Source organism: Convolutriloba macropyga, chromosome 7, assembly GCF_964194025.1.
Source record: "Convolutriloba macropyga chromosome 7, txConMacr16.3, whole genome shotgun sequence".
Lineage (NCBI taxonomy): Eukaryota > Metazoa > Xenacoelomorpha > Acoela > Convolutidae > Convolutriloba > Convolutriloba macropyga.
The window spans coordinates 61596386-61620014 of record NC_134474.1 but is presented as its reverse complement, the minus strand read 5'-3'; the positions used below and the strand labels follow the sequence as shown (position 1 = coordinate 61620014).

The 23629-nt window shown below is 33.5% G+C and overlaps 1 protein-coding gene across 2 annotated transcripts in view; it reads right to left on the bottom strand.

The window, feature by feature from the left end:
• The window catches only part of LOC142342426 (defecation cycle abnormal dec-7-like), a 42648-nt gene extending 26009 nt beyond the window's left edge, over nt 1-16639 (bottom strand). For both annotated transcript variants that reach the window (XM_075393747.1, XM_075393748.1), the window contains exons 1-3: nt 16358-16639; nt 13211-13355; nt 8710-9273 (exon numbers count right to left, since the gene is read on the bottom strand). In XM_075393747.1, the coding sequence (XP_075249862.1) occupies nt 8710-9273; nt 13211-13355; nt 16358-16624 (976 nt within the window). In that variant the 5' untranslated portion in view covers nt 16625-16639. The remainder of the gene's footprint in view (nt 1-8709; nt 9274-13210; nt 13356-16357) is intronic.
• Nucleotides 16640-23629: the final 6990 nt, after the last annotated feature.

Genomic DNA, 23629 nt, shown 5'->3' with positions numbered 1-23629 from the left:
TCCATACACTCTTCATTGAAAACTTTATCTCTGATCCATTGAACGTCTTCTGGAAGGCAATGGTAGCTATCAGTGTTTGGATAATCTGATAATAGTGTCAATAGTTACGCTCAGAAAAAACGCGATGTTAGGAGAAAGATGTTTGTCATGCATAGATGATCAAAAAGAGACCACAATAAGTCTTAAGACTATGAAAACAACAACAAAAACGCAAAAACCAAAAATTCAGTAAAAGAGTGCCAGAGGAAAGTCTCGAAGCCACTTAAATCATAAGCTCTTCTCTGAAAGTTTAGTCTATGGTCCGTTGAACGTCTTCCCTTAACCAATGGGAACTGTCAGTAATAAGATACTGTGATAAGACTTCAAAAGAAACCAAAAATAAGAAAAAGTACCCGAAAGTTTAAAAAAAATATGAAAACTCGAGTCATTGAAGCTTTAAAATTAATAGTTAGAAGATGGAAACGCTAACGAGACTAAATTTAGCTGCAATATAATAAAAAAGAGATCCTGTAAGTACTAAGACTGACTAACAGTGCACGAAAAAAGATAAGGATCGGTTAATCTTCAAAAAAATTTTCGAAAAACATTTTTAAAGTGTTAACAGCAATGAAACTCAAAAGATTTTAACGGAGGTCAAAAACTACGCTCAGAAATAACACGATGGCATAGGAGACCAATAAGACATAACAACAAGTCTTATGACTATGAAAACAAAACAAAATCATGCAAAAACCAAAAATTCAGTGGAGAAGTGCGAGAAGAAAAGATCGAAGCCAATTGAAACCATAAGTTTTTCTCTGAAAAATTTATCTTTGATCGATTAAACGTCTCCTGGAAGCCAATAGGAGATGTCAATTTTATGACAAGTTAATGAGAAGTTAATGAGAAGTTAATGTTCAAAAAATTTTTTCGGAGAATTGTTTTTAAAGTCTCAACAGCCATTAATTTCAATAGCTTTCAACGGAAGTCAATAAATTCGCTCCGTTATGCCTTAACGGGAGGACAAGAATGTTTGTCATGCATATTTAATCATTAACACATCGCAATAAGTCTTATGTCTATGAAAACAACAACAAATACAGGCAAAATCCAAAAATTCAGTACAAAAATGCGAGAAGAAAGTGTCGAAGCCATTTAATCCATACAATCTTCATTGAAAAGTTTATCTCTGATCCATTGAACGTCTTCTGGAAGGCAATGGTAGCTATCAGTGTTTGGATAATCTGATAATAGTGTCAATAGTTACGCTCAGAAAAAACGCGATGTTAGGAGAAAGATGTTTGTCATGCATAGATGATCAAAAAGAGACCACAATAAGTCTTAAGACTATGAAAACAACAACAAAAACGCAAAAACCAAAAATTCAGTAAAAGAGTGCCAGAGGAAAGTCTCGAAGCCACTTAAATCATAAGCTCTTCTCTGAAAGTTTAGTCTATGATCCGTTGAACGTCTTCCCTTAACCAATGGGAACTGTCAGTAATAAGATACTGTGATAAGACTTCAAAGGAATCCAAAAATAAGAAAAAGTACCCGAAAGTTTAAAAAAAATATGAAAACTCGAGTCATTGAAGCTTTAAAATTAATAGTTAGAAGATGGAAACGCTAACGAGACTAAATTTAGCTGCAATATAATAAAAAAGAGATCTTGTAAGTACTAAGACTGACTAACAGTGCACGAAAAAAGATAAGGATCGGTTAATCTTCAAAAAAATTTTCGAAAAACATTTTTAAAGTGTTAACAGCAATTAAACTCAAAAGATTTTAACGGAGGTCAAAAACTACGCTCAGAAATAACACGATGGCATAGGAGACCAATAAGACATAACAACAAGTCTTATGACTATGAAAACAAAACAAAATCATGCAAAAACCAAAAATTCAGTGGAAAAGTGCGAGAAGAAAAGATCGAAGCCAATTGAAACCATAAGCTTTTCTCTGAAAAATTTATCTTTGATCGATTAAACGTCTCCTGGAAGCCAATAGGAGATGTCAATTTTATGACAAGTTAATGAGAAGTTAATGAGAAGTTAATGTTCAAAAAATTTTTTCGGAGAATTGTTTTTAAAGTCTCAACAGCCATTAATTTCAATAGCTTTCAACGGAAGTCAATAAATTCGCTCCGTTATGCCTCAACGGGAGGACAAGAATGTTTGTCATGCATATTTAATCATTAACACATCGCAATAAGTCTTATGTCTATGAAAACAACAACAAATACAGGCAAAATCCAAAAATTCAGTACAAAAATGCGAGAAGAAAATGTCGAAGCCATTTAATTCATACACTCTTCTTTGAAAACTTTATCTATGATCCATTGAACGTCTTCTGGAAAGCAATGGGAGCTATCAATATTTGGATAATGTGATAATATTTCAAAAGGAACCAATAATGCGAAAATATCCAAAAATTTTAATTTTTTTTTCAATATCTTGTGGCATTGAGGTCATATACCCAATAGTTAGAATATAAAACCACCAACCAAATTAATTTTTTTGCAGTAGGAAGGAAGGTGGATCTGTCAATCCTGAGACTGGCTGAGAGTTCACGAAAATAAGTTTTCGATTTGTTAATGTTGAAATTTTTTTCGAAAATTTATTTTGAAAGGCATAACAGCCATTAGCTGTCCACTTAATGCACTAGATATGCTCACATAAATCTCATTATGGAATACAATGCACTGTTAGTCAATGAGTCTATGCCATAGGACTCCAAAAAATTAGTGAAACCTCATAACGAAAGTCAATATTTCATTTAAAATTACGAAAACTCAGAGTCGAATTTAAAAAAAACTTTAGCAATTCCTTGAAAACGATTTTATTTTGTTCATTGGGCCTCATTTGACTGTAAAGCAAGTTTGTCACTAAGGGAACCTCGATATGAAAAGTGACCTGTCTCTGGGTGACTTAAAAAAGCAAAAAAAGCTTTAAAAAGTTTTAAAAAAAAGAGCTCTCGAAATTTCGAAATTTTTTGATATTGAAGCTCCCTATGAGACCAGAACTGGTCTCTTTTATGGCTTTTAGTCTATTAGATACCCAAAATTGATTCATTTTTGGCAAGAAATTTAAGTTTGAAATACTATTTTTTATAAAAAAAAATATCTTAATTTGAAGAAAAATCACCCTAAAAGTGAACAAATACCCCGTGTTCACACAAAACTTCAATCCTCGATAACTCCTCGAAAAAAGCGAAAATCGAAAAATTCTTTTTTTATTTTGAATTCTACGCTGGACCAGCTTTTTAATGATACCACTCACATTTCTCTGCGATGAATATATCGATCGGCCAAAATTGACTGAACAAAAAAAAAACACATTTGAGTATATAGTTCCTCCCCCCACAAGTGGGGCCGGAAAAATTAGCAGCTTGGGTGACATAGCGGTTTGTCAATAATCGTCCCACAATATTGGGTTTTTTTAATGCATATTTCTACAACAATTCAAATTCTATTGTTCTATTGGCAGTAGTTTTGTTAAAATTGAGATTGCCCCAAAACATAAGTTGTTTCCTACATACAAATTCCTTATTAGAAAACGAAATGTTGAGAAGAAAGAAGATGAACTGATGGCTTATTGTTCCAACCCGATTTAGTGGGGGAGAAACTATATACTTAATTGGGCCTTTTCTTGTTCAGTCAATTCTGGCCGATTGATATATTAATCGAACAGAACTGTGAGTGGTTCATTACAAAGCCTGCCAAGCGTAGAAATTCAAACGAAAAAGAATGGTGGAAACATAGATTTGGGGAAAAAACACAAAAACGCAAAGAATTGGCGAAATGTCTGAAGCAACGGTTTTGGCAAAAATTTCAGCACTTTTTTCTTTTTTTCATAAAAAATGGCATCAAATATGCCTATTTGGCCAACTTTGTCAAGTTTCCCCAGTGGTGCAGACATAAAAAATGCTGACATACTCTTGCCTTACTCAGATGATAGTGGCCATTTGTACCTCCAGTTCCTATGAAAGTTTTCTGGAAAAAACAATTTTGCGGTCTTTTGCTAAAATTTAAAAAACGCGAAGTTTATTTTTGCTGTAAAAAGATTTTCGTTTGTCAAACAAACATATTTCGCAAAGTTTTAGAGAAATTGCGTTTTTAACAGCCGCACAGTGATAACAAGGTCAGTTTTAGTCTCATCGTTGAGTTTTGGAATGGAAAAGAATTCGGATTAAATTTTATGTCTGTTCCTCTTGGAATTTTCCTTTGCATTTTTTCTACCAGTTTCTAGAACAATTTTTTTTCACTTGAAGGTTCAATTGATAGGCAAAATTTTTTTGTTTCGGTAAGGTCTGATATATTGTTTCGATGAGAAAACTTTCCGTTATATTAGTAAAATACAGACAAAATGTTCTCAAGCCTTTTTAGAGATTTCTTGAGATTTGCTGGCATTTGGTGCTTTTTGTAGTCTTATGGGTATGCGCACTCAATCAAAAGTCTTACTTGACATCTAGCAAAATGCTAAAGAAACTGCCTTATGCTTTCAGTTGATACATAATATTTTTTTAAGATAACTTGATTGAACTTTTTGGTCAAATTAGCTATTTCGGCAACGTTTCGTACACTTTTTTGTTTTTATAGGGGAAGCAGCAAGAGAAATACTAATTTTGGCCCAGTTGTGGGTTTTTTTCATAAAATATGCAGATTGTAAGGGGGCACAGCATATATTTTTCTGAAAAAACCTTTGCCATATGTTTTATATGTTAGCACTATTAATACTTAGCATTAAGATACTTAGCATTACAAGCAAAAATCATCTGGTTTTGTGGCTTCAACACCGTTCGCATAAAATTGTTAGTGCAATTTTGACTTCTCCATGTAATCAGTGTTGATTTGAAGACTTTTAAATCGATGTCAATAATGAAACGTACAATTAGATTCCTAAGCGCTTACAAATTAAACTATTTGCCATTTTATATTCCAAAACTTATGGTTATAGTGTCTTATGGTTTTTAAGATAAAACAAATTTGAAGGTGTTTTTGTTAGATTTGCCATTTTCATTCTGATTTCTACATCCTTTTAGCGTAGTATGATCAATGGGAGAGATTGAATTTTTTTTCAAATTAACTCTGATGCTGTCTTAATTGCTGTTTTACTATTTAATTAACTGTTTTTTTTGTGTTAATAATAAGTGTTATATTTTTTTAAAATTTGACATTTTCCAATTTTGAGGTTCTTTTTGGTGTCTTGTTAGATCGTCACGTTAATGACACAATATTGATAATTGGCATGTCACATTAAAATCGTTGAATGAACGTGCAAATGATTAAATTCAGTAATTTTAGTGAATAGATTTTGATTTTCCCCAACGCGCAAAATTGTGATGACTTTTTTAATATTGTCCTGCAGTTTGATTTTTGTCTTGTAATTTGATTATTGATTTTTGATGTTCTTCGTGTAATCGTATGCGATTCTCAATAACTACACATCTCAATGATTTTGTTTGAACGTGTAAAATAAAGCCATTGAATGATTTCAGTTCATAGCTATTTATCTATTTATCAGTTAATAGCTTTTTATCTGACGATATTTGACCTTTTTGCTCCGACCCTCTTGAGGGGGGAGGAACTATATACTAAACTGGGTTTTTTTGTTCCATGAATTTTCGCCGATCGATATATTCATCGTAGAGAGTTGAGACTGGTATCATTAGAAAGCTCGTTCAGCCTAGAATTTGGAATTAAGAAGATTTTTTTAATTTTCGTTTTCTACAGGGTGTTATCGAGGTTTAAACTTCTGAGAAAAGTAGAGTGAATTCACGTTGTTTTTATTCACATTTTTGGGAATTTTTGCCTAAATTTTCGTCAGTTTTGCTAAAATTTGCTATAATTTTTAAAAATAGTGTCGTTTATTTTATTTTTGAAGACGAACAAGCATTGTTGATTGTTTTAATATAATTTTTTTGGTCAAAAAATCTGGATAAACATTTCAAAATTTAGCCTTTTTCATCAAAAAACAGCATGATTTGCTAAAATTATTTAAAAATGTTAAGAATGGTGTCGTTCATTTCATTTTTAAGGACAAAAAGCATTGTTGATCATTTTGATTTAATTTTTGTGGTCAAAAATTTTGGCTAAATGTCTCACAATTCAGCCTTTTTCATCAAAACAGCACGAAATGAGCTACTTTAGTCCACTTTGATTAAATTTGCCGACAGTACACCCCCAAACAACACTCATACAATCCTTGTAGACTCAGAGGGGGGCTATTTCTACTTCAGAGTCCGCTGAGGGTGCTCTGTAGTTAAAACTTTGCCTTTTTTGCTAACTTTACTCGTTGATTATCAAAAATGCAGATTTTATTTTGAGTTTTCAACTAACAAATTATCTACATCTACAACATTCGAGAAATCAATTGTTCCTAACGGACAAAAAGCATTAGCAGGGATAGTTTTGGGCCATTCTTGGACTGTTACAATCCAAACAAAATCGGGTTGTAATCAGTCGGTCTTTTTTTTAAAAAAAAGACCTTTTTTTAATAATAAAGAACAGAACATATCAAATCAAAGCTCAGGAGAGATAGGTCCAATCAATTCGCTTACTAAGCAGCTCGAAGCTAATGCATTTAGTTTTTTACTTGAAAGTTTATGGTCGTTTCTTTTTTTTAAAAAACAATTGACTTTTCAATAAATAATGGCTTAATTAAATTTTCCTCTAATTTTTTCTTAATTTGTTCAACTTCCAGCTTAGTTTCAGCAAAAAAAAGAAGGCTTCTTCTTTCTACTGATTAAGTATGTATTCTCGGTTGCAGTTTTAAGCCTAAAGTTATTGTTTTCTGGCTTTGATACTACAAGATTTCTGATTTTTGTTTGTTTTGATATTTGCCAGTTTTTTTTCACGTTTTCTAATTTTGTCACATTATCACATTATCACAGTTCTCATGTCACATTATTAGCGTTCAAATAAGGCACATATTAAAATCGTGAAAGATATGCATCATCGTTTTAACGGCCTCGACGCCTCTTTCTTGAAGAAATCAATTTAAATTTTTTCTAACTTTCATTTATACTTTGTCGTTTCGGTCGTATGAAATTTCCTGTATAGGGATAGCTTTCATTGGCTTTTCATGGAAAAATAGAAAACCAATATTTTGATATTAGTAGATAGCTGATGGATTTCATGACTTTGAAAACAATCGTTTTCCAAAATTAAAAAAAAAAACTTTTCTATTTCGCAATTTTTTTCTTTTTATGTTTCTTTTTGTTACCTAATCTCGTTAGTTAATTATAGGTCAAATATGACATTATGGGTGTCAAGGGAAAAAAAGATTGGTGTCCCAAAATCTTTTTTAAAGAATTTGTTATGACCTTACTGGTTTCGACACCGGTTTTTCACAAAAAAAAAGTAAATTAATTTGATTTTTGTCATATTTGACGTTCTTTTTGTAGATGCAAGAAATAATTGCAGGCCTCGAGGGCTTCTTTTTCATGAATAAACGACCCTATTTAAATAGTTCTTTTTGTAATTAATGCCTTTCATGACATTGAATGTAATTTTGTTTCGAAAAAAAAAATTAAAAGTATTACTTTAGCACTTCGTTTTTTGTCTACTTGTTACTTAGTCTTACTAATGAAAGGCCACGTAATACATTATAGCTGTTTGAAGAAGGCGCAATCGAATATTTTTTGAGGGCCAAAATACGGCTTGACGGTTTTGACAGCGTTTTCTGGCAAGTTTCAATTGAAATTTTGTTTGTTTTTTTGTTGTTCTTTTTGGCCGCTTTAAAAAATGAATCAGGACAGGTCCTAATGCCCTTTTATAGAAACAGTAGTAATCGTATATTTGTGGTAATATTAATTGATTCATAATATTTTTAATTAATTTATTGTTAACTGTTTCAAAAAAATAAGTTAATTTTTTTACTTTACTGTTTTTGTTCTTTTTTGTATAATTGTTACCAAACCTTTTTATGGACTGGTCGCATATGTTTTCTGGTGATTTATAAGTTATTTTTGTTTAGTTTTAGGTTTATCTGACAGTATGTTGACTTTTTTTATTAAATTTAGTTTTTAAGAGGGACATAAATTTTTTGATGTAATTAATGTTTGTTGTTGTTGTTGTTGTTTGATTTTGCTGTTCGTCTTGACTCGCTTTCTTAATATTGACATATTACAGCAATCTAATGCATCAATTTTTACTCCACTGAGTTATTTGCTTTGGAGGCTATCTTATCGTTCATACAGAATTTTTTGAAAAAGACTTGGACTTTTTTGGGATTCGCAAAAAATATTTATTGGGTTTTTCTATCTGTTCCTCATTTGGTAGACAATTATGCCAAAATTGTGGATCGGCGGGGTCGGAACCTTATGTGCCATCGCACATTACCGAGCCGCCTTGTTTTAAGTTATATTTAAATGCACAGGTACTGAGTTTTTGTCATAAGTAATACTTGTTGCTTTTATTTGATTTTTTGTTTGTTTTGTCATTTACGCTCTTTAATGGCAGTTTTCATCGGCCCTCTAATGAGTAATTTCTTCATTTTTATAGTGATTAGTGCTAAAGCGATTTTTAAAATGGATAAAAACAACTATTTTCGAACAAAAATGGATTTTTATGAGTTATCTATCTCTTCCTTATTTGGTGGACAATTAAGTCAAAATTGTGGTTGAGCAGGATCGAAACATTGTGTGCGAACGCACATTACCGAGCCTCCTTGTTGCACTTTGGAAAAAATATGCACTGATAACGAGGTTCAAAATCTGACAATAATAACTTACTTGCGAGTGTGACAGTGAGATTTCGAAAAGAACCGTTTGGCGGACAGTTTTCGAGAGAAAGTTGCACTTGATTTTCATCTTTGTCATATCTTGCCTTCAGAAGTCCATTGGGTGCTGTGGCATAAACGAATATATACTTCTCCCCTATAAGAGGTAATCCGTCTACAAGTATATGTACAACCATCGGTCCATTATGTTTGAAAAGAGCTACCTTCCCGTTGGTTGATAGGGTGCGAGTGGTCACATTGTAATCGCAGTTTTGAGTAACAGTTCCAGCTTGACCTTGGAGCTTCAGCTGGTAGGAAATCTCTGTTGGTGGCAAGTAGCAATCTGAGATTCTAAAATTGAGTTCGAAGGCAGAATCGACAACACTTGGCACCATTGGTCCATTACAAACCGCTTCCAATTCAATCAGGTCAGGTGGAACTGGTCCTAATTCCACCGCTGGAGCTGAATCGGTTTCTTGTAACTCGTACATCCACAGACCATCTATGCCAACATTGGAATATGCCCACAGGTTGCGCACTGCTGGAGTCTTGGAGAAGAGGAGAGACAGCCTCTTTCCTAAAAATTTTTCATACAGATTTATGAGCTTTGTCAAAATAACTCTAAATCATTACAAGTAATTGGAAATTTGTGATATTAAGCAAAATTTGAACAAATTTGCTTGAGTTATGGATATACCCAATAGTCCTGTTTTTGTGCAAACCAGGAAAACGGTAACAAGATTTGCCACTGTTTTGCACGCATACATGTAACTCAATTCCACCTGTCACATTTGTCCACGGTTGCAGTGTCAAATAAATTGGATCTGACCGAAATGAAAGAGAGCAGAATTGGAGATCAATTTAAAAAATGATCTTCTCAATACTACTTGTGGATTAAGAAGAAGTTTTTGAATATTGAAGATTAAGAAGACGAAGTCTTCGAATTTGGTTTCAAGTAATTACTAACAGAATTCGGGCAATACAGAACTAGTTTTTAATTGCGAAAAAATGAGAAATGCTGGCAAAATATTGTCCCTCGTTTCCACAAAAACGCCAACTTATTTTTTTTCAAAAAAACTTTTTGGACAATCTCGACGTAATAGCTATGGAAGTATTTGCTGATCAAAATACAATTCCAACAAGAGCAGACGAAAAATTAAAATTCAATCTTTTAATCCGGCGGCAATTTTTTTTATCCAAATCATCATTTAGCTAATTGGATTTTTTCTATCTTTTTACTTGGCTACAGAATTACAACAACGGAATTTATTCCTCTGTGTTATGTGGTATGTAATAGGTCTCCTTTCGTTATGTAACGCAACCAAAATCTACTCTGGAGCAGCCTAAAGTCAAAAATTAAAATATTTTTAAACAACTAACTAGCTGAAACGATATCGTTATTAGTCAGTTTTTGATAATAGCAGAGATCTGTGCTAAAATTGAAGAATATAAGCTGCTCTAAGAAATAAAAATCCCAAAAGCTAATCCATATAAATCGTTTCTATAAAAAATAAAAGTAATTAAAATTTTGCTATATGTGAACACTGGGTGCTCGTTTTGTACAACCGTTGAAAAAATCAATTTCCAACTAAGAAAAATTGAATTAAAAATCAGGGTTTACACAAAAAATTGATAAAGTTTGAAAATTTCATAGCTCAATCGAAATTGACCTCAAATTACTTAAATGCGCACTAAACTGTCTGCGAAAAAAATAAACGTTATCAGTCCTCGAGGCTTTCACGAAAAAGCACTTTTCAAATTTTGGTACCAGACAGAAGCAGCAATAAACAGCACAAACAGCACTGCACAAGCGTAGGCGCAAAAATGGAATTGCAAACTATTTGTAAACAAAAGATCAAAAATACTGCTTTGAAAAAAAAATGTTTTCTAAACACGCGGAAGAAAACAATTTTCCATGGGGGTATATTCTATAAAAGAATATACAATCAATTTGTTTAAAAATTGGTTTGTTTTTTGTTTACTGAAGTATCGATTTGTCTTTTATTAACTCGAGTTACCTGCATTTTGTGTGCAACTGATCGCAACCTAGTCTTTTCGCTGACGAAAAATAAAACGAGGAAACAAATAAACTTTAGAAGTCGAATATTGGTGGCAGCTTTCGTGTACCAAATTACCATGTAGCAATTTAGAGATAAAAATTGATAAGAAAGTGGAGAGTAATCGGAGTGGGCAAGTTGATATTGAAAAGAGGCAGCCGATAGCTGTACGAATGATATAGAATTTGAATTTTCAGGATGTAGCAAAAAAAAATGTTGGTAGTAATTTCAAAAACCTACTGCTCTTTTTAGACTTACGGGTCATACCAAGCCCTTCGTTCGATCACTAAAGGAAATGTTTTGAGGCGTTATAAAACTGTGTTAACTTGCCAAAAACATTAATAATGTTGAATAAGTTTGAAGCGCCTCTCTATGATATATGATATAATAGTCCCCAAGAAACGTTCTTACCAAAAGGAATAAAGCGGTGACTCTAAGAGTGACAATAATACTAGTTCCTAAATTGAATTAACTAATTAATCGATCAACCAATATACCTAAACAAGATAGCAGATGGCGTGAAGAGCTCGTCGTTGTTCACTCCACAACAAAACTAGAAGAGTATCAACTAACTTGATAGAACGTTAAAACGTTAACCATCAGGTGTTTTAGGTCACAGGTCACAGCAGGCTGTTTTAAATGTCTACTTAGTTCACCATTCCATACTACATGAATTGAACTAACATGCCAAGTCTTTAACAAGCAGGCAGGCCTACCCTCAGAGTGGCTTCACTATTCGGTCTCATGGAACGAGTTTGGCCAGTTAAAACTCTCAGAAATCAATCGTCTTGTGGTTGTCGCCAAACACAGTGTTGTCCTCCAGTTTTGTTTACTAATCTAACATAATTATCGATTGGTAGATCACTATTTTTCATTTGGATAAGATATATCCAGTTAAATTGAGATAGAACTAAGGATTTGGTTCACATCGTTAAAGGTGTGATCTGAAGTTCCTATATTTGTACAATTGTTAGTTTTTAATTTGTAAGCAAACTGCAATTGTTTAAAAAATACCTAAATTAATGAATACTAGGTTCGGTTCTTTTAGAACAACAAATTTAAGTTTTCTATTTATCCCAAGCAGAACGTATAGTTTCATTTTAATAGATACCGGCTGAATTTCTACTAACTTAGGCCAACATGTCTAAAAGAACGAAATAGTTGAACTAACGAAAAGTGTAGTTACCAGAATGCACTATTTTGAGCAATTATCACAATTTTCTTTATTGCGACAGAGATTTGTTAACTCAATCGTCGACTCCGTAAATTTGACTTTCCCCACTCTGTAGTTATTTTCAGATTGGTTTTGTTACACAATTTGGCCGGAACATGCTGCTTATCCGTATATATGCTGCTTATCTATTTTTGGATATGATTGTTAAGCCCGATTTTACCAAAGATTCCTAATCATTACGTAAAAAGTTCCTTTTCGTGAAAACTTTTTGGAATTTCATTCATAGTTTAGATACCATAAGTCCCTAATATGGGTTTCTAATCCTCTATTACGTGTGTCAAAATTTGGCGGTAGACGTATCACAGAGACTTTATCAGAGTTAAGGTTCACTCAATTCAATCATTCCCATCATTTTAAATTTATTCGCCTTTATTATCTGAGTACGGTTTCAAGTTTAGACTTTGCTTCTTTGTTGGGGTATAATTCAAGGTAAGTATTTATTTAGTTCTTTTCCGAAAACGTTCAAAGTCAAGTTTTCGTACATACAAATGATTTTTCGGAGCAAGTGCCAGTCACTTTAATTCACAGCAATTTTTCGTCGACCTGAAGTTTGACATCCATTTCAAAAAGACGATCCCTTACTTTATCAGTTTTTCAAACACTTTTTTGTAATGATCGAAAGTTAACTACGATTGTAACAAGAAGAGATTTTGCGATCACGAAAAATGAGGAATTGAAAAATTTTTCCGATAACGAGAAAAATTATGCAAGATGATTGCAAGAGGGTGCATCTGAAACGGTGGCAACACTATACTTTGGTATCAGACAATTTCGATATTCAGTGTGCATCTAGAGCGCAGAAAATTTTGACATGCGGTTTCATCAAGTGCGCAGAAACACAAATAGCTGTCTGAAATTTTAGGCCAACCAGTGCAACTTTTCTTTTCAAAGGCATATTTTCAAATTTCAGCCAAAGGAACTCACCTGCTTTTTTTTAAAAAAAAATAAATTAAAATTATAAAAACACATCTTCTCCTACGACACTTATCTACTCCGCAAATAAGGTGAAGTAAACAGCAAACTATATTTAAATGGTATATAGAGTTTAAGATATTTGCTCAAGCCGGATATCAAAACTGGTTTACGCATCCGAAGAAGATAAGAGCGATACATTATAAAAAACACTTCAATCATCAAATCTTGTAGTTTTCAAATTTAAAACGAATGTTTAAATATCTTCAGCCGACCTCCCCACATACCCCATTTTTCAAAAATTTACAAACCGTTTCCTCCATTGAAGCCGCTAATTGCGTGTGTCGTTGACTCTTCTGTGATAGTCCACTGTAACTCTCCAAAGTCGAACACAACAAAGCACCTCTGCATATTATCTCCACCCGAAGTATATTGCAAGTCACACGCAATCGCACCCTAAATGCATAAAATGGCTCTCTCTGCCAATTAAAAAAGTTCTCAGCTATTCGAGGAACTGAATTCAAGATAAGTGAGAGGTCAATGAGATACGTAATTGTGTTGATAGAAACTCACACAAAGAGTGGGAAGTTTTGAGTCCAAATCTAGTCAACAATGACACCAATAATTTCAAATTCTAAATAATCATATTCTATATTTAATATTCTAAATTTCAATAAAAATATTCGAGATAATTTCATTACCGTGTCGTCTCATCCTATGAGCGTTGAGACCGCATTTAGCTATCAACCTTCAAGATCAGGCTGATCACGAGAGTTGTAATGCAACATTCCCCGTTGTATTGGTTACAACTTCAAAAAGTGTCCAGATGAAAATTTCATTTGTTCATAATTTCAACTGATGAACATTAACCAATGATTTCTGATCAACCAAGATTCCATAAAGAGATGTATAACAAAGAATCTTATTGAAAAATGTATTTTTTAACTGTTTCTTCCACAAATCAACGGTAAAAATTGCTTAAAAATGTGAAATTTGCGATGCAGGTGCTAAACGTTTAAATTTCAGTGAGAATTCCAGCATTTAGTGGTGAAAAATTTTAAGCACTGGAAATCGCTATATTTACACATTGTCCGCCTAAGTTCGTCGCTAATCTAATTTAAAAATTCAAGTTTTGCTTCCCCTAAAAATTCTGTGATTTGCGCTATTTGAACTGCTAAAAAGTTTCACTGCGGTCAGCGCGAGTCATCTTAGCTTTTTTAAAACGCAGTTCTGAAGAAAAGTGATCATTTCCATTTGTGGGGATAAATTATATTTTAGTATAACTCACAAAAAAAGAGGTTAACGCTTATTAAATTGGTGGGTCGCTAACAAAATAGAATCTTGCTCTTTTTAGGAACAGGGTATATTCTCAAAAAAAGGTCAGCGTATGAATTGACAATCACCTTATGGATAGAATTTTCTCGTCCACCGACTTGCAGTTAGTTGCTTGACAAACCATAACCATATATGAAATTCAGCCCACCAGAGTGTAGCTGGATATACGTTAAGCATGCATTACTCATTTAACCATGTAATATGCATTGTGCTGCCAAAAAATTTTTAAAACGTTTAAAAATTGCAGCTGAGAAATATTGCATAAGAAACAGAAAAAAAATTGAAGAATCTTTGTGGTTATTTTTCTCAAAAACTGCGGTTTTAGATGTGGAAAGTTTCTATCAAGGCAATTGTTATTTTACGCGCAATAACATTTGTTTCATTTAGATTCTGAAAAACTCAACTGACTATTTATGCCTTGAAAACATAAGCTGAGCAATTTTGAGTAGAAAATTTGATGTCATTGCGGTGAAAAATAAACGCAAAAAAGTTGCCGGAAAAATTTTCACCAAAATGTACGACACTCGATTCGTAGGAATCGCTAGGAATTGTAAAATTTTATGGCATGATTTATTTATTAAAACGCGATTGACTGCAAACCCAGGAAGAACTCAACCAGAAAGCGTGAAATATAGTCATTTGACACTATGTGATATATAGATAGGTAAAATTGATGAAAGTAATATTATGATGGCAGTCTTTGACTGTTGCTAAAAAATTTGAAGAAAAAGTGAATAAGTAGGGCCGTGAACTTAGTTTTTAACACCGAATGCCTCAATACCCTGGCAACAAATATTATTTGTGATGAGAAGACAGCTGTGCTCTAGGTTTAGCTAAGTAATGCAAAAATGGGCGATAGTTCCAATCCTATTGTGTTTTTAGTAAGTAGCAAAAAAAATAGCGATGCGTTCTTTTTTAACCTAACCTAGGAGCTGAAGTGTCTTTTTTTTACTAAAATGCATTGCGTTAAAAAATTGTTTTTGGTTTTTATTCGAATACACACAGAACAGCATCTTTTCAATACGGTTGCAATAAATAATAAAAATTAGGCAAAACACCAAAAAGTACTATGTTTGGGTGAAATAGAATATCGGCAATTTTTTCAAAAAAAATATTTTCCAAGTCAAAAAGCTTCAGAAACAAAAAACACATTTACACAGCCAAGCACTAAATGATTTCACTTGTTAGTTTTCATTAGAGGTCGTAAAAATCAATTTTTGAAAAAAGCAGTTAAAGCACGGCAAGTCAACAAAAAACACGGGAAAGACTGGTTTCTTTCTTATTTAAGAAATAGACGTTCGCACCATGAAGCTAATATTTACATATGCTATCCTATTGCGATTATTTTTTCTGTTACCTGTTATGCCTCATTCAATTTGATTTCCAATTGACTTCAAAATTATTTTAAAAAGAGTGCAACCAAAAGGTATCTAAATTATATGAAATTGTGACTCAATATTAGCTGACTAATTATCTAAAGCTGCTCCTAACAACTCATATTAGTTTTCGGTTAATGAATGACACAAATATAAGAAAAAACTTCATCAGTAATGTAAAAGTGATCAAATTTTTAAAATATTATCAGTGATCTGTGAAAAGTATTGTATCTGCGGTTTCTTCTTCAAATCTCAAAGAAGTCCCAAAAATACAAAATGCAAATTGAGTCATTGTGGATCAGTTGTCGGTCAATTGGATACGGATGAAGAGCATGCTGTCACTGAAACTTAAAATTTTTCTGAGTTTTCTAGGTTCGCTATGATATTTTTTCACAGTTTTTGAGTATTCAAACTTTATTAACAATAAACCCTCAATAGACAGATCTCAAATAATTTTCTCCCTATTTATCAAGAATTGAACATAGGCGTAAAACGAACTTAACATTGATGAAAAGCCAGGTTAACACAGGTGAGAGATGGGTTGAAATTTCATAAAAACGCCTAAAAATTGTGCAAAACTTTGTCACGGTTTTTTTCTGAAAGAACTTCTTTGTTTTTGTTTTTCTGTGCTATATATTTATACCCCTGTAGTAATTACGGAAGACGCTTTCGTCACCCCTGTAGTATGTAAAGAAAGACACAACACAACTACTACCGACCCCATCTTGTTTTTACACTTTATCAAACCTGAAAACTGTTGTGCGCTTCCAGACTGCCAGGATACGAGGTGACTTTATACCACGTGACCACAAACCCCCAATCAATTGAAACATTCACTGATTTATCTCTAAGAATGACATCTGCACAATCCATGTCTGCTTTGTTCATCTCTCGCATGAAGACGTTGTTGGCTAGATTAACGTCCTGGTTGGAATCTTCCATTCCAAAAACTCTCTTCGATATTTTGTCGTCATAAGTGATGTCGGTTAGTTCACTTCTCAGAATATTGGCCATTACTGAGGTTTAATAACTGTCCTTTTTCCTATTGAATGAGGCCAACTAGAAAAACATAATTATGATCAACAAAATATCTGTGTATTATACCTACGCAAAAGTAACGTCAAGTCTATTCCGGATCTATTCTACACCCCCCAAGCTTAGTAACTTTTGCGCCCGATCTCGCACGGTCTATTTACTACACAGTAATGTGCTATATAACGATACATAGTTTCTAAGGGGGGGGGGGGGGTTCAGTAAAGACCAGTGGGGTGTGATAATAACTGAACCCCTATTTCAGGCATGTCTAATTGCAGGTCTAACATCAGTACTGATTTAGAACTATGCTCATGTTAATTTTTGCTCTTTTTTTCCGTCAAAGAGTTGTTTATTAATTTTTTATCACCAGATTTAAGGTTCGCAGTGAGAGGAATTGAGCTAAATTTAGCCCTGCGCCTTTCGATTTTTTAATTTTTTGCCACTTACAAATTTTGCACGTTATTGTGTAAAAATATCACGTGTGCCTCGTGGCCTTAATAAAATTTGTGGTATTTTCCGTTTGTGCCCCCCCCCCCCCCGTACGTTATGCTTCCCCCAGTTACAGCACGTGCCTTTTACATAGTAAATCATCATCTAAATATATGGCACGTGCGTCGGGGGTGCAATTAATATGCACCCACTAAGCTGGAGGGGGGGGGGGGGGGTGGTGGGGCGGCACAAACGGAAAAGATCAAACAATTGCCCACTAAGCGGATGGGGGCAGAGGGAATGGATCTTCAAGACCAAGCAGGTGAGCGTTGAATTAAATAATTTTTAGAAGCGCATCTGCATTCAGCTTGCGGTTCTTAAATCAGCGCATAAAAAGGTTGAAAATGCGTTGACGCCTCGCCGGTGTATAACCATAGACTATAAAAAAGAACAGTTCTTTGAGAATAGTTTGACAAGTCATCTCTAAGCGCTGGATCCAAAACATCGTCAAATTCAAATCCGAATTTGCCTCTAACATTGTCGACCGAGTTTCTATAAAAGTCACAAATATCTTCAAGATTATGTAAAGCAACACCTTCGTAAGTAGAATTAACACAAGCCAGATCCAGAAAATTGTCCCTTAAAAAGACGTCCGAATATAGAGGAGCTATCATTGAATGGTTTAAAGATTCAAAATTCGCAGGGTCGTAAAGCTGCGAACCCAGTGGTTCATCAAAAGCAATAACTCCAAATACGCAAACAAAAAGCTTCGATTGAATTTTACCCCCAAAGGTGAAGTTTTCAGGTAAGTTGTATGCTGTTGAACACTGTGAATAGCCTTTACTGAGAAACGTGTCGCCGGCTCTGGGTCCAAAGTCGAACAAAAACACATCGTCAATGTCTGATTTAGCTTGTACTACTTGGAAACAACAATAAAACGAAGTGAGCAACAGTAAATTTTTCCAAAAAGTTATCATCAAGTAATTATGATGAGAGCAATATGAGCATATATCCTCGTTTGATGACCGAAACTTCTTTCCTCTAGCCATGACCATGATATCAAAAGATTCCATTTAATAATGTTGAGCTCTAGAAAAAGCTCTAAACCACCATCAACAAAAGTATAAAGCTATTTGAAAACAACTGAAAATACAAAAAAATAAACGAACCACATACTGTAAATGAACTCTCGGTTATCAAAAGCACTCTTAAAATTAAATATTATTGGTATACAGTAATTTTGATACGAACAAAGATGTTTGAGCAAAACTTGTTTAGTAAATTTTGAATTGATTTTCGGTCAAAATTCAAGCCATAGATAAAAAATCTCCAGAAATCAGTTAAAAGAAAGCAGGACGCATTCTACAAACACAACTGGTCATACAGTGATATTTTGCTGCTTCATACACTCACAGTAGAAAAAGTTGATAGTAGTTTAGATAGAAAACGTGAGATCCGATATTTAAATTGCAAAATTTTTGAATTTCGATGTTGGTAAGAGTAACTTAATATCAGCAACCAGAGACGGAAACTTTGAAAGAAATTTAAAGTGATTTTGGAGAGTTAACGTTAATTTCTAGAAGCTCAGAACAAGATTCATAGTTTGCTAGAGAATAACTGAAAATGTTTGCTTTTTCTCCCAACTTCTGCTTATATTGAACATTTCTTTCACAAAGTTTTATTTGAAGGCAAATCTAAACCAAAAGGAGTCATAAACAGCTGTTAAAACAAAGTTTAAAAATGGTTAAAAATATGAAAGAGAAAGTCCTGAAAATTTTAACCAGATTAGAACCTTTCAGAAGATCAAGAAGATTTTTTTCAAACTTATTAATTTCTAGCTGAAAAATAATATTCGAGGTCAGGGATTCAAATATCAATAAAGTTCAATGAGACTTTCTCGGGTTCGCAAAAAAGTATTGAAAGAAATTTTTGTTCGAGTAGAAATTGCATTATACTTGTTTCCAAAATGGGTGAACCATACACTGTTGAACATTGAGAATCCCTCGCTACTTTGAGAAACATTTGATAATTTCTTCTAAAGGTGCCCTTCTTCTGTTTTACCGAATAGCTTTTTCGAAAGTCGAGAAGGATAAAGCCAGTGGCGGTAAACTTTTGTTGATAAAGAAATGTTGAAATATCTTATCAGAAATTTAATAAGCAGGGCAATTTTTTTCTAACAGTGCCCACGTTTGAAAAAGGTTGTGCTTCCATTTAATGCATTTCCAATATTTTCACTATATCCATTTTTTTTACTTTTCTTTACTTTAAAAACTGTAAAATAACCGCCAAAAAATGCAAAAACAGAAAAAGGGTAGCCTTTTGAAAGAGTTAACGGCGGGGGAAATAAAATGTTTGATCCTAATTGATCAAAGCTTATATTTTTAAGATATTAATTTCAGCTTTCTCCTTACAAAAGAAAATTTTGTTTTTTTCATATCGAATTTTTCTTAGTTTTTAAATTGATCCGTGGTTGAATTGATTCACCTCGTTCACTAAGCAGCTGATGATTCCTGAAAAGTATGCGACCTTTTTTGCTGCTGCAAAAGTTTTTTTTGTCAAACTACTGCGGTGTACACAGCACACAACAAATCTTTGAAAACCAAGTTTTTGAGACAACCAAATGAAACACACATCATTTCACTTATGTTTTTGTCATTTTTTTATTTTCAAATATTTTACTATATTTATAGTCATTAAATGTTTTATTGGGCCTTTCCGCTTACTTCATTGTTTGCTATTGGAGTGTAACTGACTGAATCTGATATATTAAACTTTTGGATAATTTCATCCTTGTGAAGCATTTGTTTAAAAAAACAAATGAATCAAATTTTTACTCATTTTCTCTCGATGAGGTTTTCTCTTTTTAATTTAATCTTTATTCTTTTTAATATGTAGTCAGTAAGTGCGTTTCGTATGCTTAATACAATTCCACAGAAGTATTTGAGCATCCTATACTGTTCACAACTGAGTAACTTCAGTTTGAGTGGGATTCATTTTTTACTTACACAACCATCTTTCAAAAAGTTTACACCTTTTTTCTGGCAATTATTTTTGTACTTGTCCGAATGGAATGTAGTTAATCTGTGTCATAAACTGAAGTTTCAAAAAATTCAATTTGTTCTCAAAATGCCCAGTGTTCAAACCCACGACATACACGCCAAGTCCACGCAAGATCTTGGATTCTCACGACGCCATTTCCAAGTCCACGCAAGATCTTGGATTCTTCAAGATCCATACGAGGGTTTCCAGGATTGAAGCAGGAACTTGCGTGGTTTTCCAAGTTTTACGTTTTTTTACGAATGTTCTGATTAGAACTGAAAGCCACTCAAAAGACAAAATTTTGGTTTTAATTACCCCGGATCGAACTGCTTGTTTCAAATGGGCACTTCTACACCAACATACTTATTTGTGGAAAAACAGATTGGTAGATTTATCGGAATATGTTTTATAAATACACCAAGGAAGATGTAAATAACAGTTATGATCGAACGAAAGTTTCGTGATAGTTAAAGATCATGTAAGAAAATGAGAAAAATGAGGAAAAGAACGCCAAAGAAGTTGTTTAAGTTCTCCAATCCAATGCCAGAAAAGAGAATCTATTGATTTAATTTGAAGCATTTTTATATCATCAACATGGTGAGTAAACATCAACACATATAACCATACTAGTTAAAAATAATGGTTCTTTCAAAAAATACTGGTTTCTTATTTTTTGTAAAAATACTGATTTCGAAATCATCAAAACTAAAACCAACATTTCAGCTTATTTTAAAAAGTGTGATCACAATTACTATCGCAATGAAAAATCGCATTACTATAATTTGGACATTTTCAAATTATAGTAATGCAGTTTTTCATTGCCATGCGAATTTTGATCACACTTTTTAAATTAGTCTGATATTTGATATATGTTATTTCAGCTTTTTTGTCTTCTTTGTTAGTTCGTTCTTCAATGGGCTTCGCAAAAATGGTATATTCTTTCTATTGAAGAACAAGTATAGTGTTAACAATAAGCTGAAATGTTGGTATTAGTCTTTAGGATTTCAAAACCAGTATTTTAAGAAAGAATCTGAAAGTTTACGTTTTTTGCTTGATTCTGAGTGTATTTGGTCATATGTGTTGATTCTTACTCAACATGTTGTTGATAAAAATGTGTTTTAAATGAAATCAATTGATTAGAGTATTTCGCATTGGACTGGAGGACTTCTTTGGAGCTCTTTTGCTCATTTTTTCTACATGATCTTTAACAATCACGAAATCGTTGTTCCATCAGAACTGCTATTTACATCTACCTTGTTACATTTATAAAACAAACTTTTATTGTGCAAACTTTTGTTGAACAAACTTTTATAATGCTATATCTCTACGTCTCCTCCAAATCTCCAAGAATTAAATATTTAATATTTATAGGAGCTTTCAAAGATATCACTTTGAAATCTGCCTCATCATTTGACTACCAACTGGCAAGAACTCATAAACACTATAATACACTTCTATATAAACAGTGGAGAAAAAGTTTACGATAAACACGTTGTCTAATCCCGTCAGCAGTGTGAAAAAGTTATACAATTGTTATAATCGCAACGAGAGTTATTAGAATTTTCTGCAGACAGTTGCTATTGACATTTCAAAATTATATTTAATCAGCTTCTTCTGGGAGTTTGATAGCTTCTCAATAACAATAACCACCATGCTTTGATGACATTTAAAGCTATAAAACAAAAATATACAACTCATTAACTAAATGGTGTAAATTTGAAGCCGAATTAATCTATGGGAAGATTTGATCAACTAGTAAACTATAGTTTTCAATGAAGTGTTTTTATTACAATACAAATGAATAATGAGTTTCTTGATAAAGATGATTATATCTGAAATTCAAATACAAGTATGATAATCTGGATGTGTTTGACAGTTTGTAGTGTCTATAAAATTGAGAAATTTTATAGTTTTAACAAAAACTATCCAATGAATGTTTTATAAGGAATACATACTACTTACTGTACAAATAAAAAATCCACCAGCACTGAATGTTAATCACAGAGAGGGATGAACAAACAAAAAGCCGAATACATTTATCTCCCAGGATGAGGTGCGCAACCCAAGCCAGCTCTGATCAGACCCACTTGAGTCGCGCTCGGGGGATAAACCGCGACCTCTCCACAGAGTTTGACAGCATTATCTGCGGTCTGGACAGTGTGATCAAGACCCCAATCAGAATCTTCGCGGTCTGACCAGGGCACTATCTAAAGTCTGGGCAGTCTGATTAATGCCCCGCCCGAGTACGGATACTCTGATCAAACCGTGGTCTAGGGTCTGGATAGTTGCGCTCTATGGTCTGGATTGTCTGCACAGAGATCTTTCCAGAGCCTGTACGGTCTGATCAGAGACTTTTTCAGACTCTGAAAAAAAATTTAAAAAATGAAAAATAAAAAAAAATGAAAAAAAAAATTTTACTAAAGAATCTGAAAACCATATACATTGAATGATTTTATGTTTCTGAAAAGCTATGATTACTGCTACTTCAACGGTTAAAAGTGTCAGTCATGGTGCCCGCAGTGCCCAACCGAAAAAGGTCTAGCACCCCAGTGTGCGCTACTCAAGTCTGACTGATCAGAACGGATTTTCATCTGTATTATCTGATCACAGCTATCTTGAGTCCCGCACCTGGTCATCTGAGGTTAACTTGTGAAAAGAGTTGCTGACGACAAAAAATTGTCAGTTTTCAGATTTGCACCTGTTTACTTCTGGCGGACTGAGCTATTTTTTCCCATTCTCGAAAATTGTTGAGAAACTTCTAAACAATGATTGATCTTTTATTAGTACTTCTATGAGTTCGAAGCGGATGCTTAAAGTAAGTGTTGACTGTTCGCTTTAGTCTACCCCGCCTAATTAAGCATCATATTTCTTATCATCTGAGAAAAGTTCGTTAGGCCATAATATCCCAAGTTTTGCCAGCACTTATGAAAGGACCACATCTTCGACAAACATCAGGAATAAAAAGAACGCTATTAGCAATTATTGGGTATGAAAAGAGAATAATTCGACTTCAGAAGCAGTGCTCAATTTCGGCTGGAATTAAAATGACCGTCATTGGTTTTTGGTGAGGTTGAGAGAAGTCGAGATCGAAGTTATGAGAAGAATTTGACTCGAATTTGCTAGGTTCCCCGATCAAGTAATTGTTCCGACCCCACTTGTGGGGGGAGGAACTATATACTCAAATGGGGTTTCTTTGTTCAGACAATTTTGGCGTTCAGACAACATCGTAGAAAAATGTCAGTGGTATCATTAAAAAGCTCGTCCAGCGTAGAATTCGAAAATAAAAATTTTTTTGAATTTCGTTTTTTCGAGGAGGGATTGGGTTTCAAAGTTTTGTGTGAACGCAGGACATTTGGCATGATTTTGTTCACTTTTGGCATAAGTTTCGTTCAAATTATGATTTTTTCTGTGAAACTATTAATTCAAGATTATATTTCATGCTACTAAATGAAACAATTTTGCAGCCCCGATAAACGAAAGGCGACAAAAAGCTAGTTTTGATCTCATGGGTAAGTG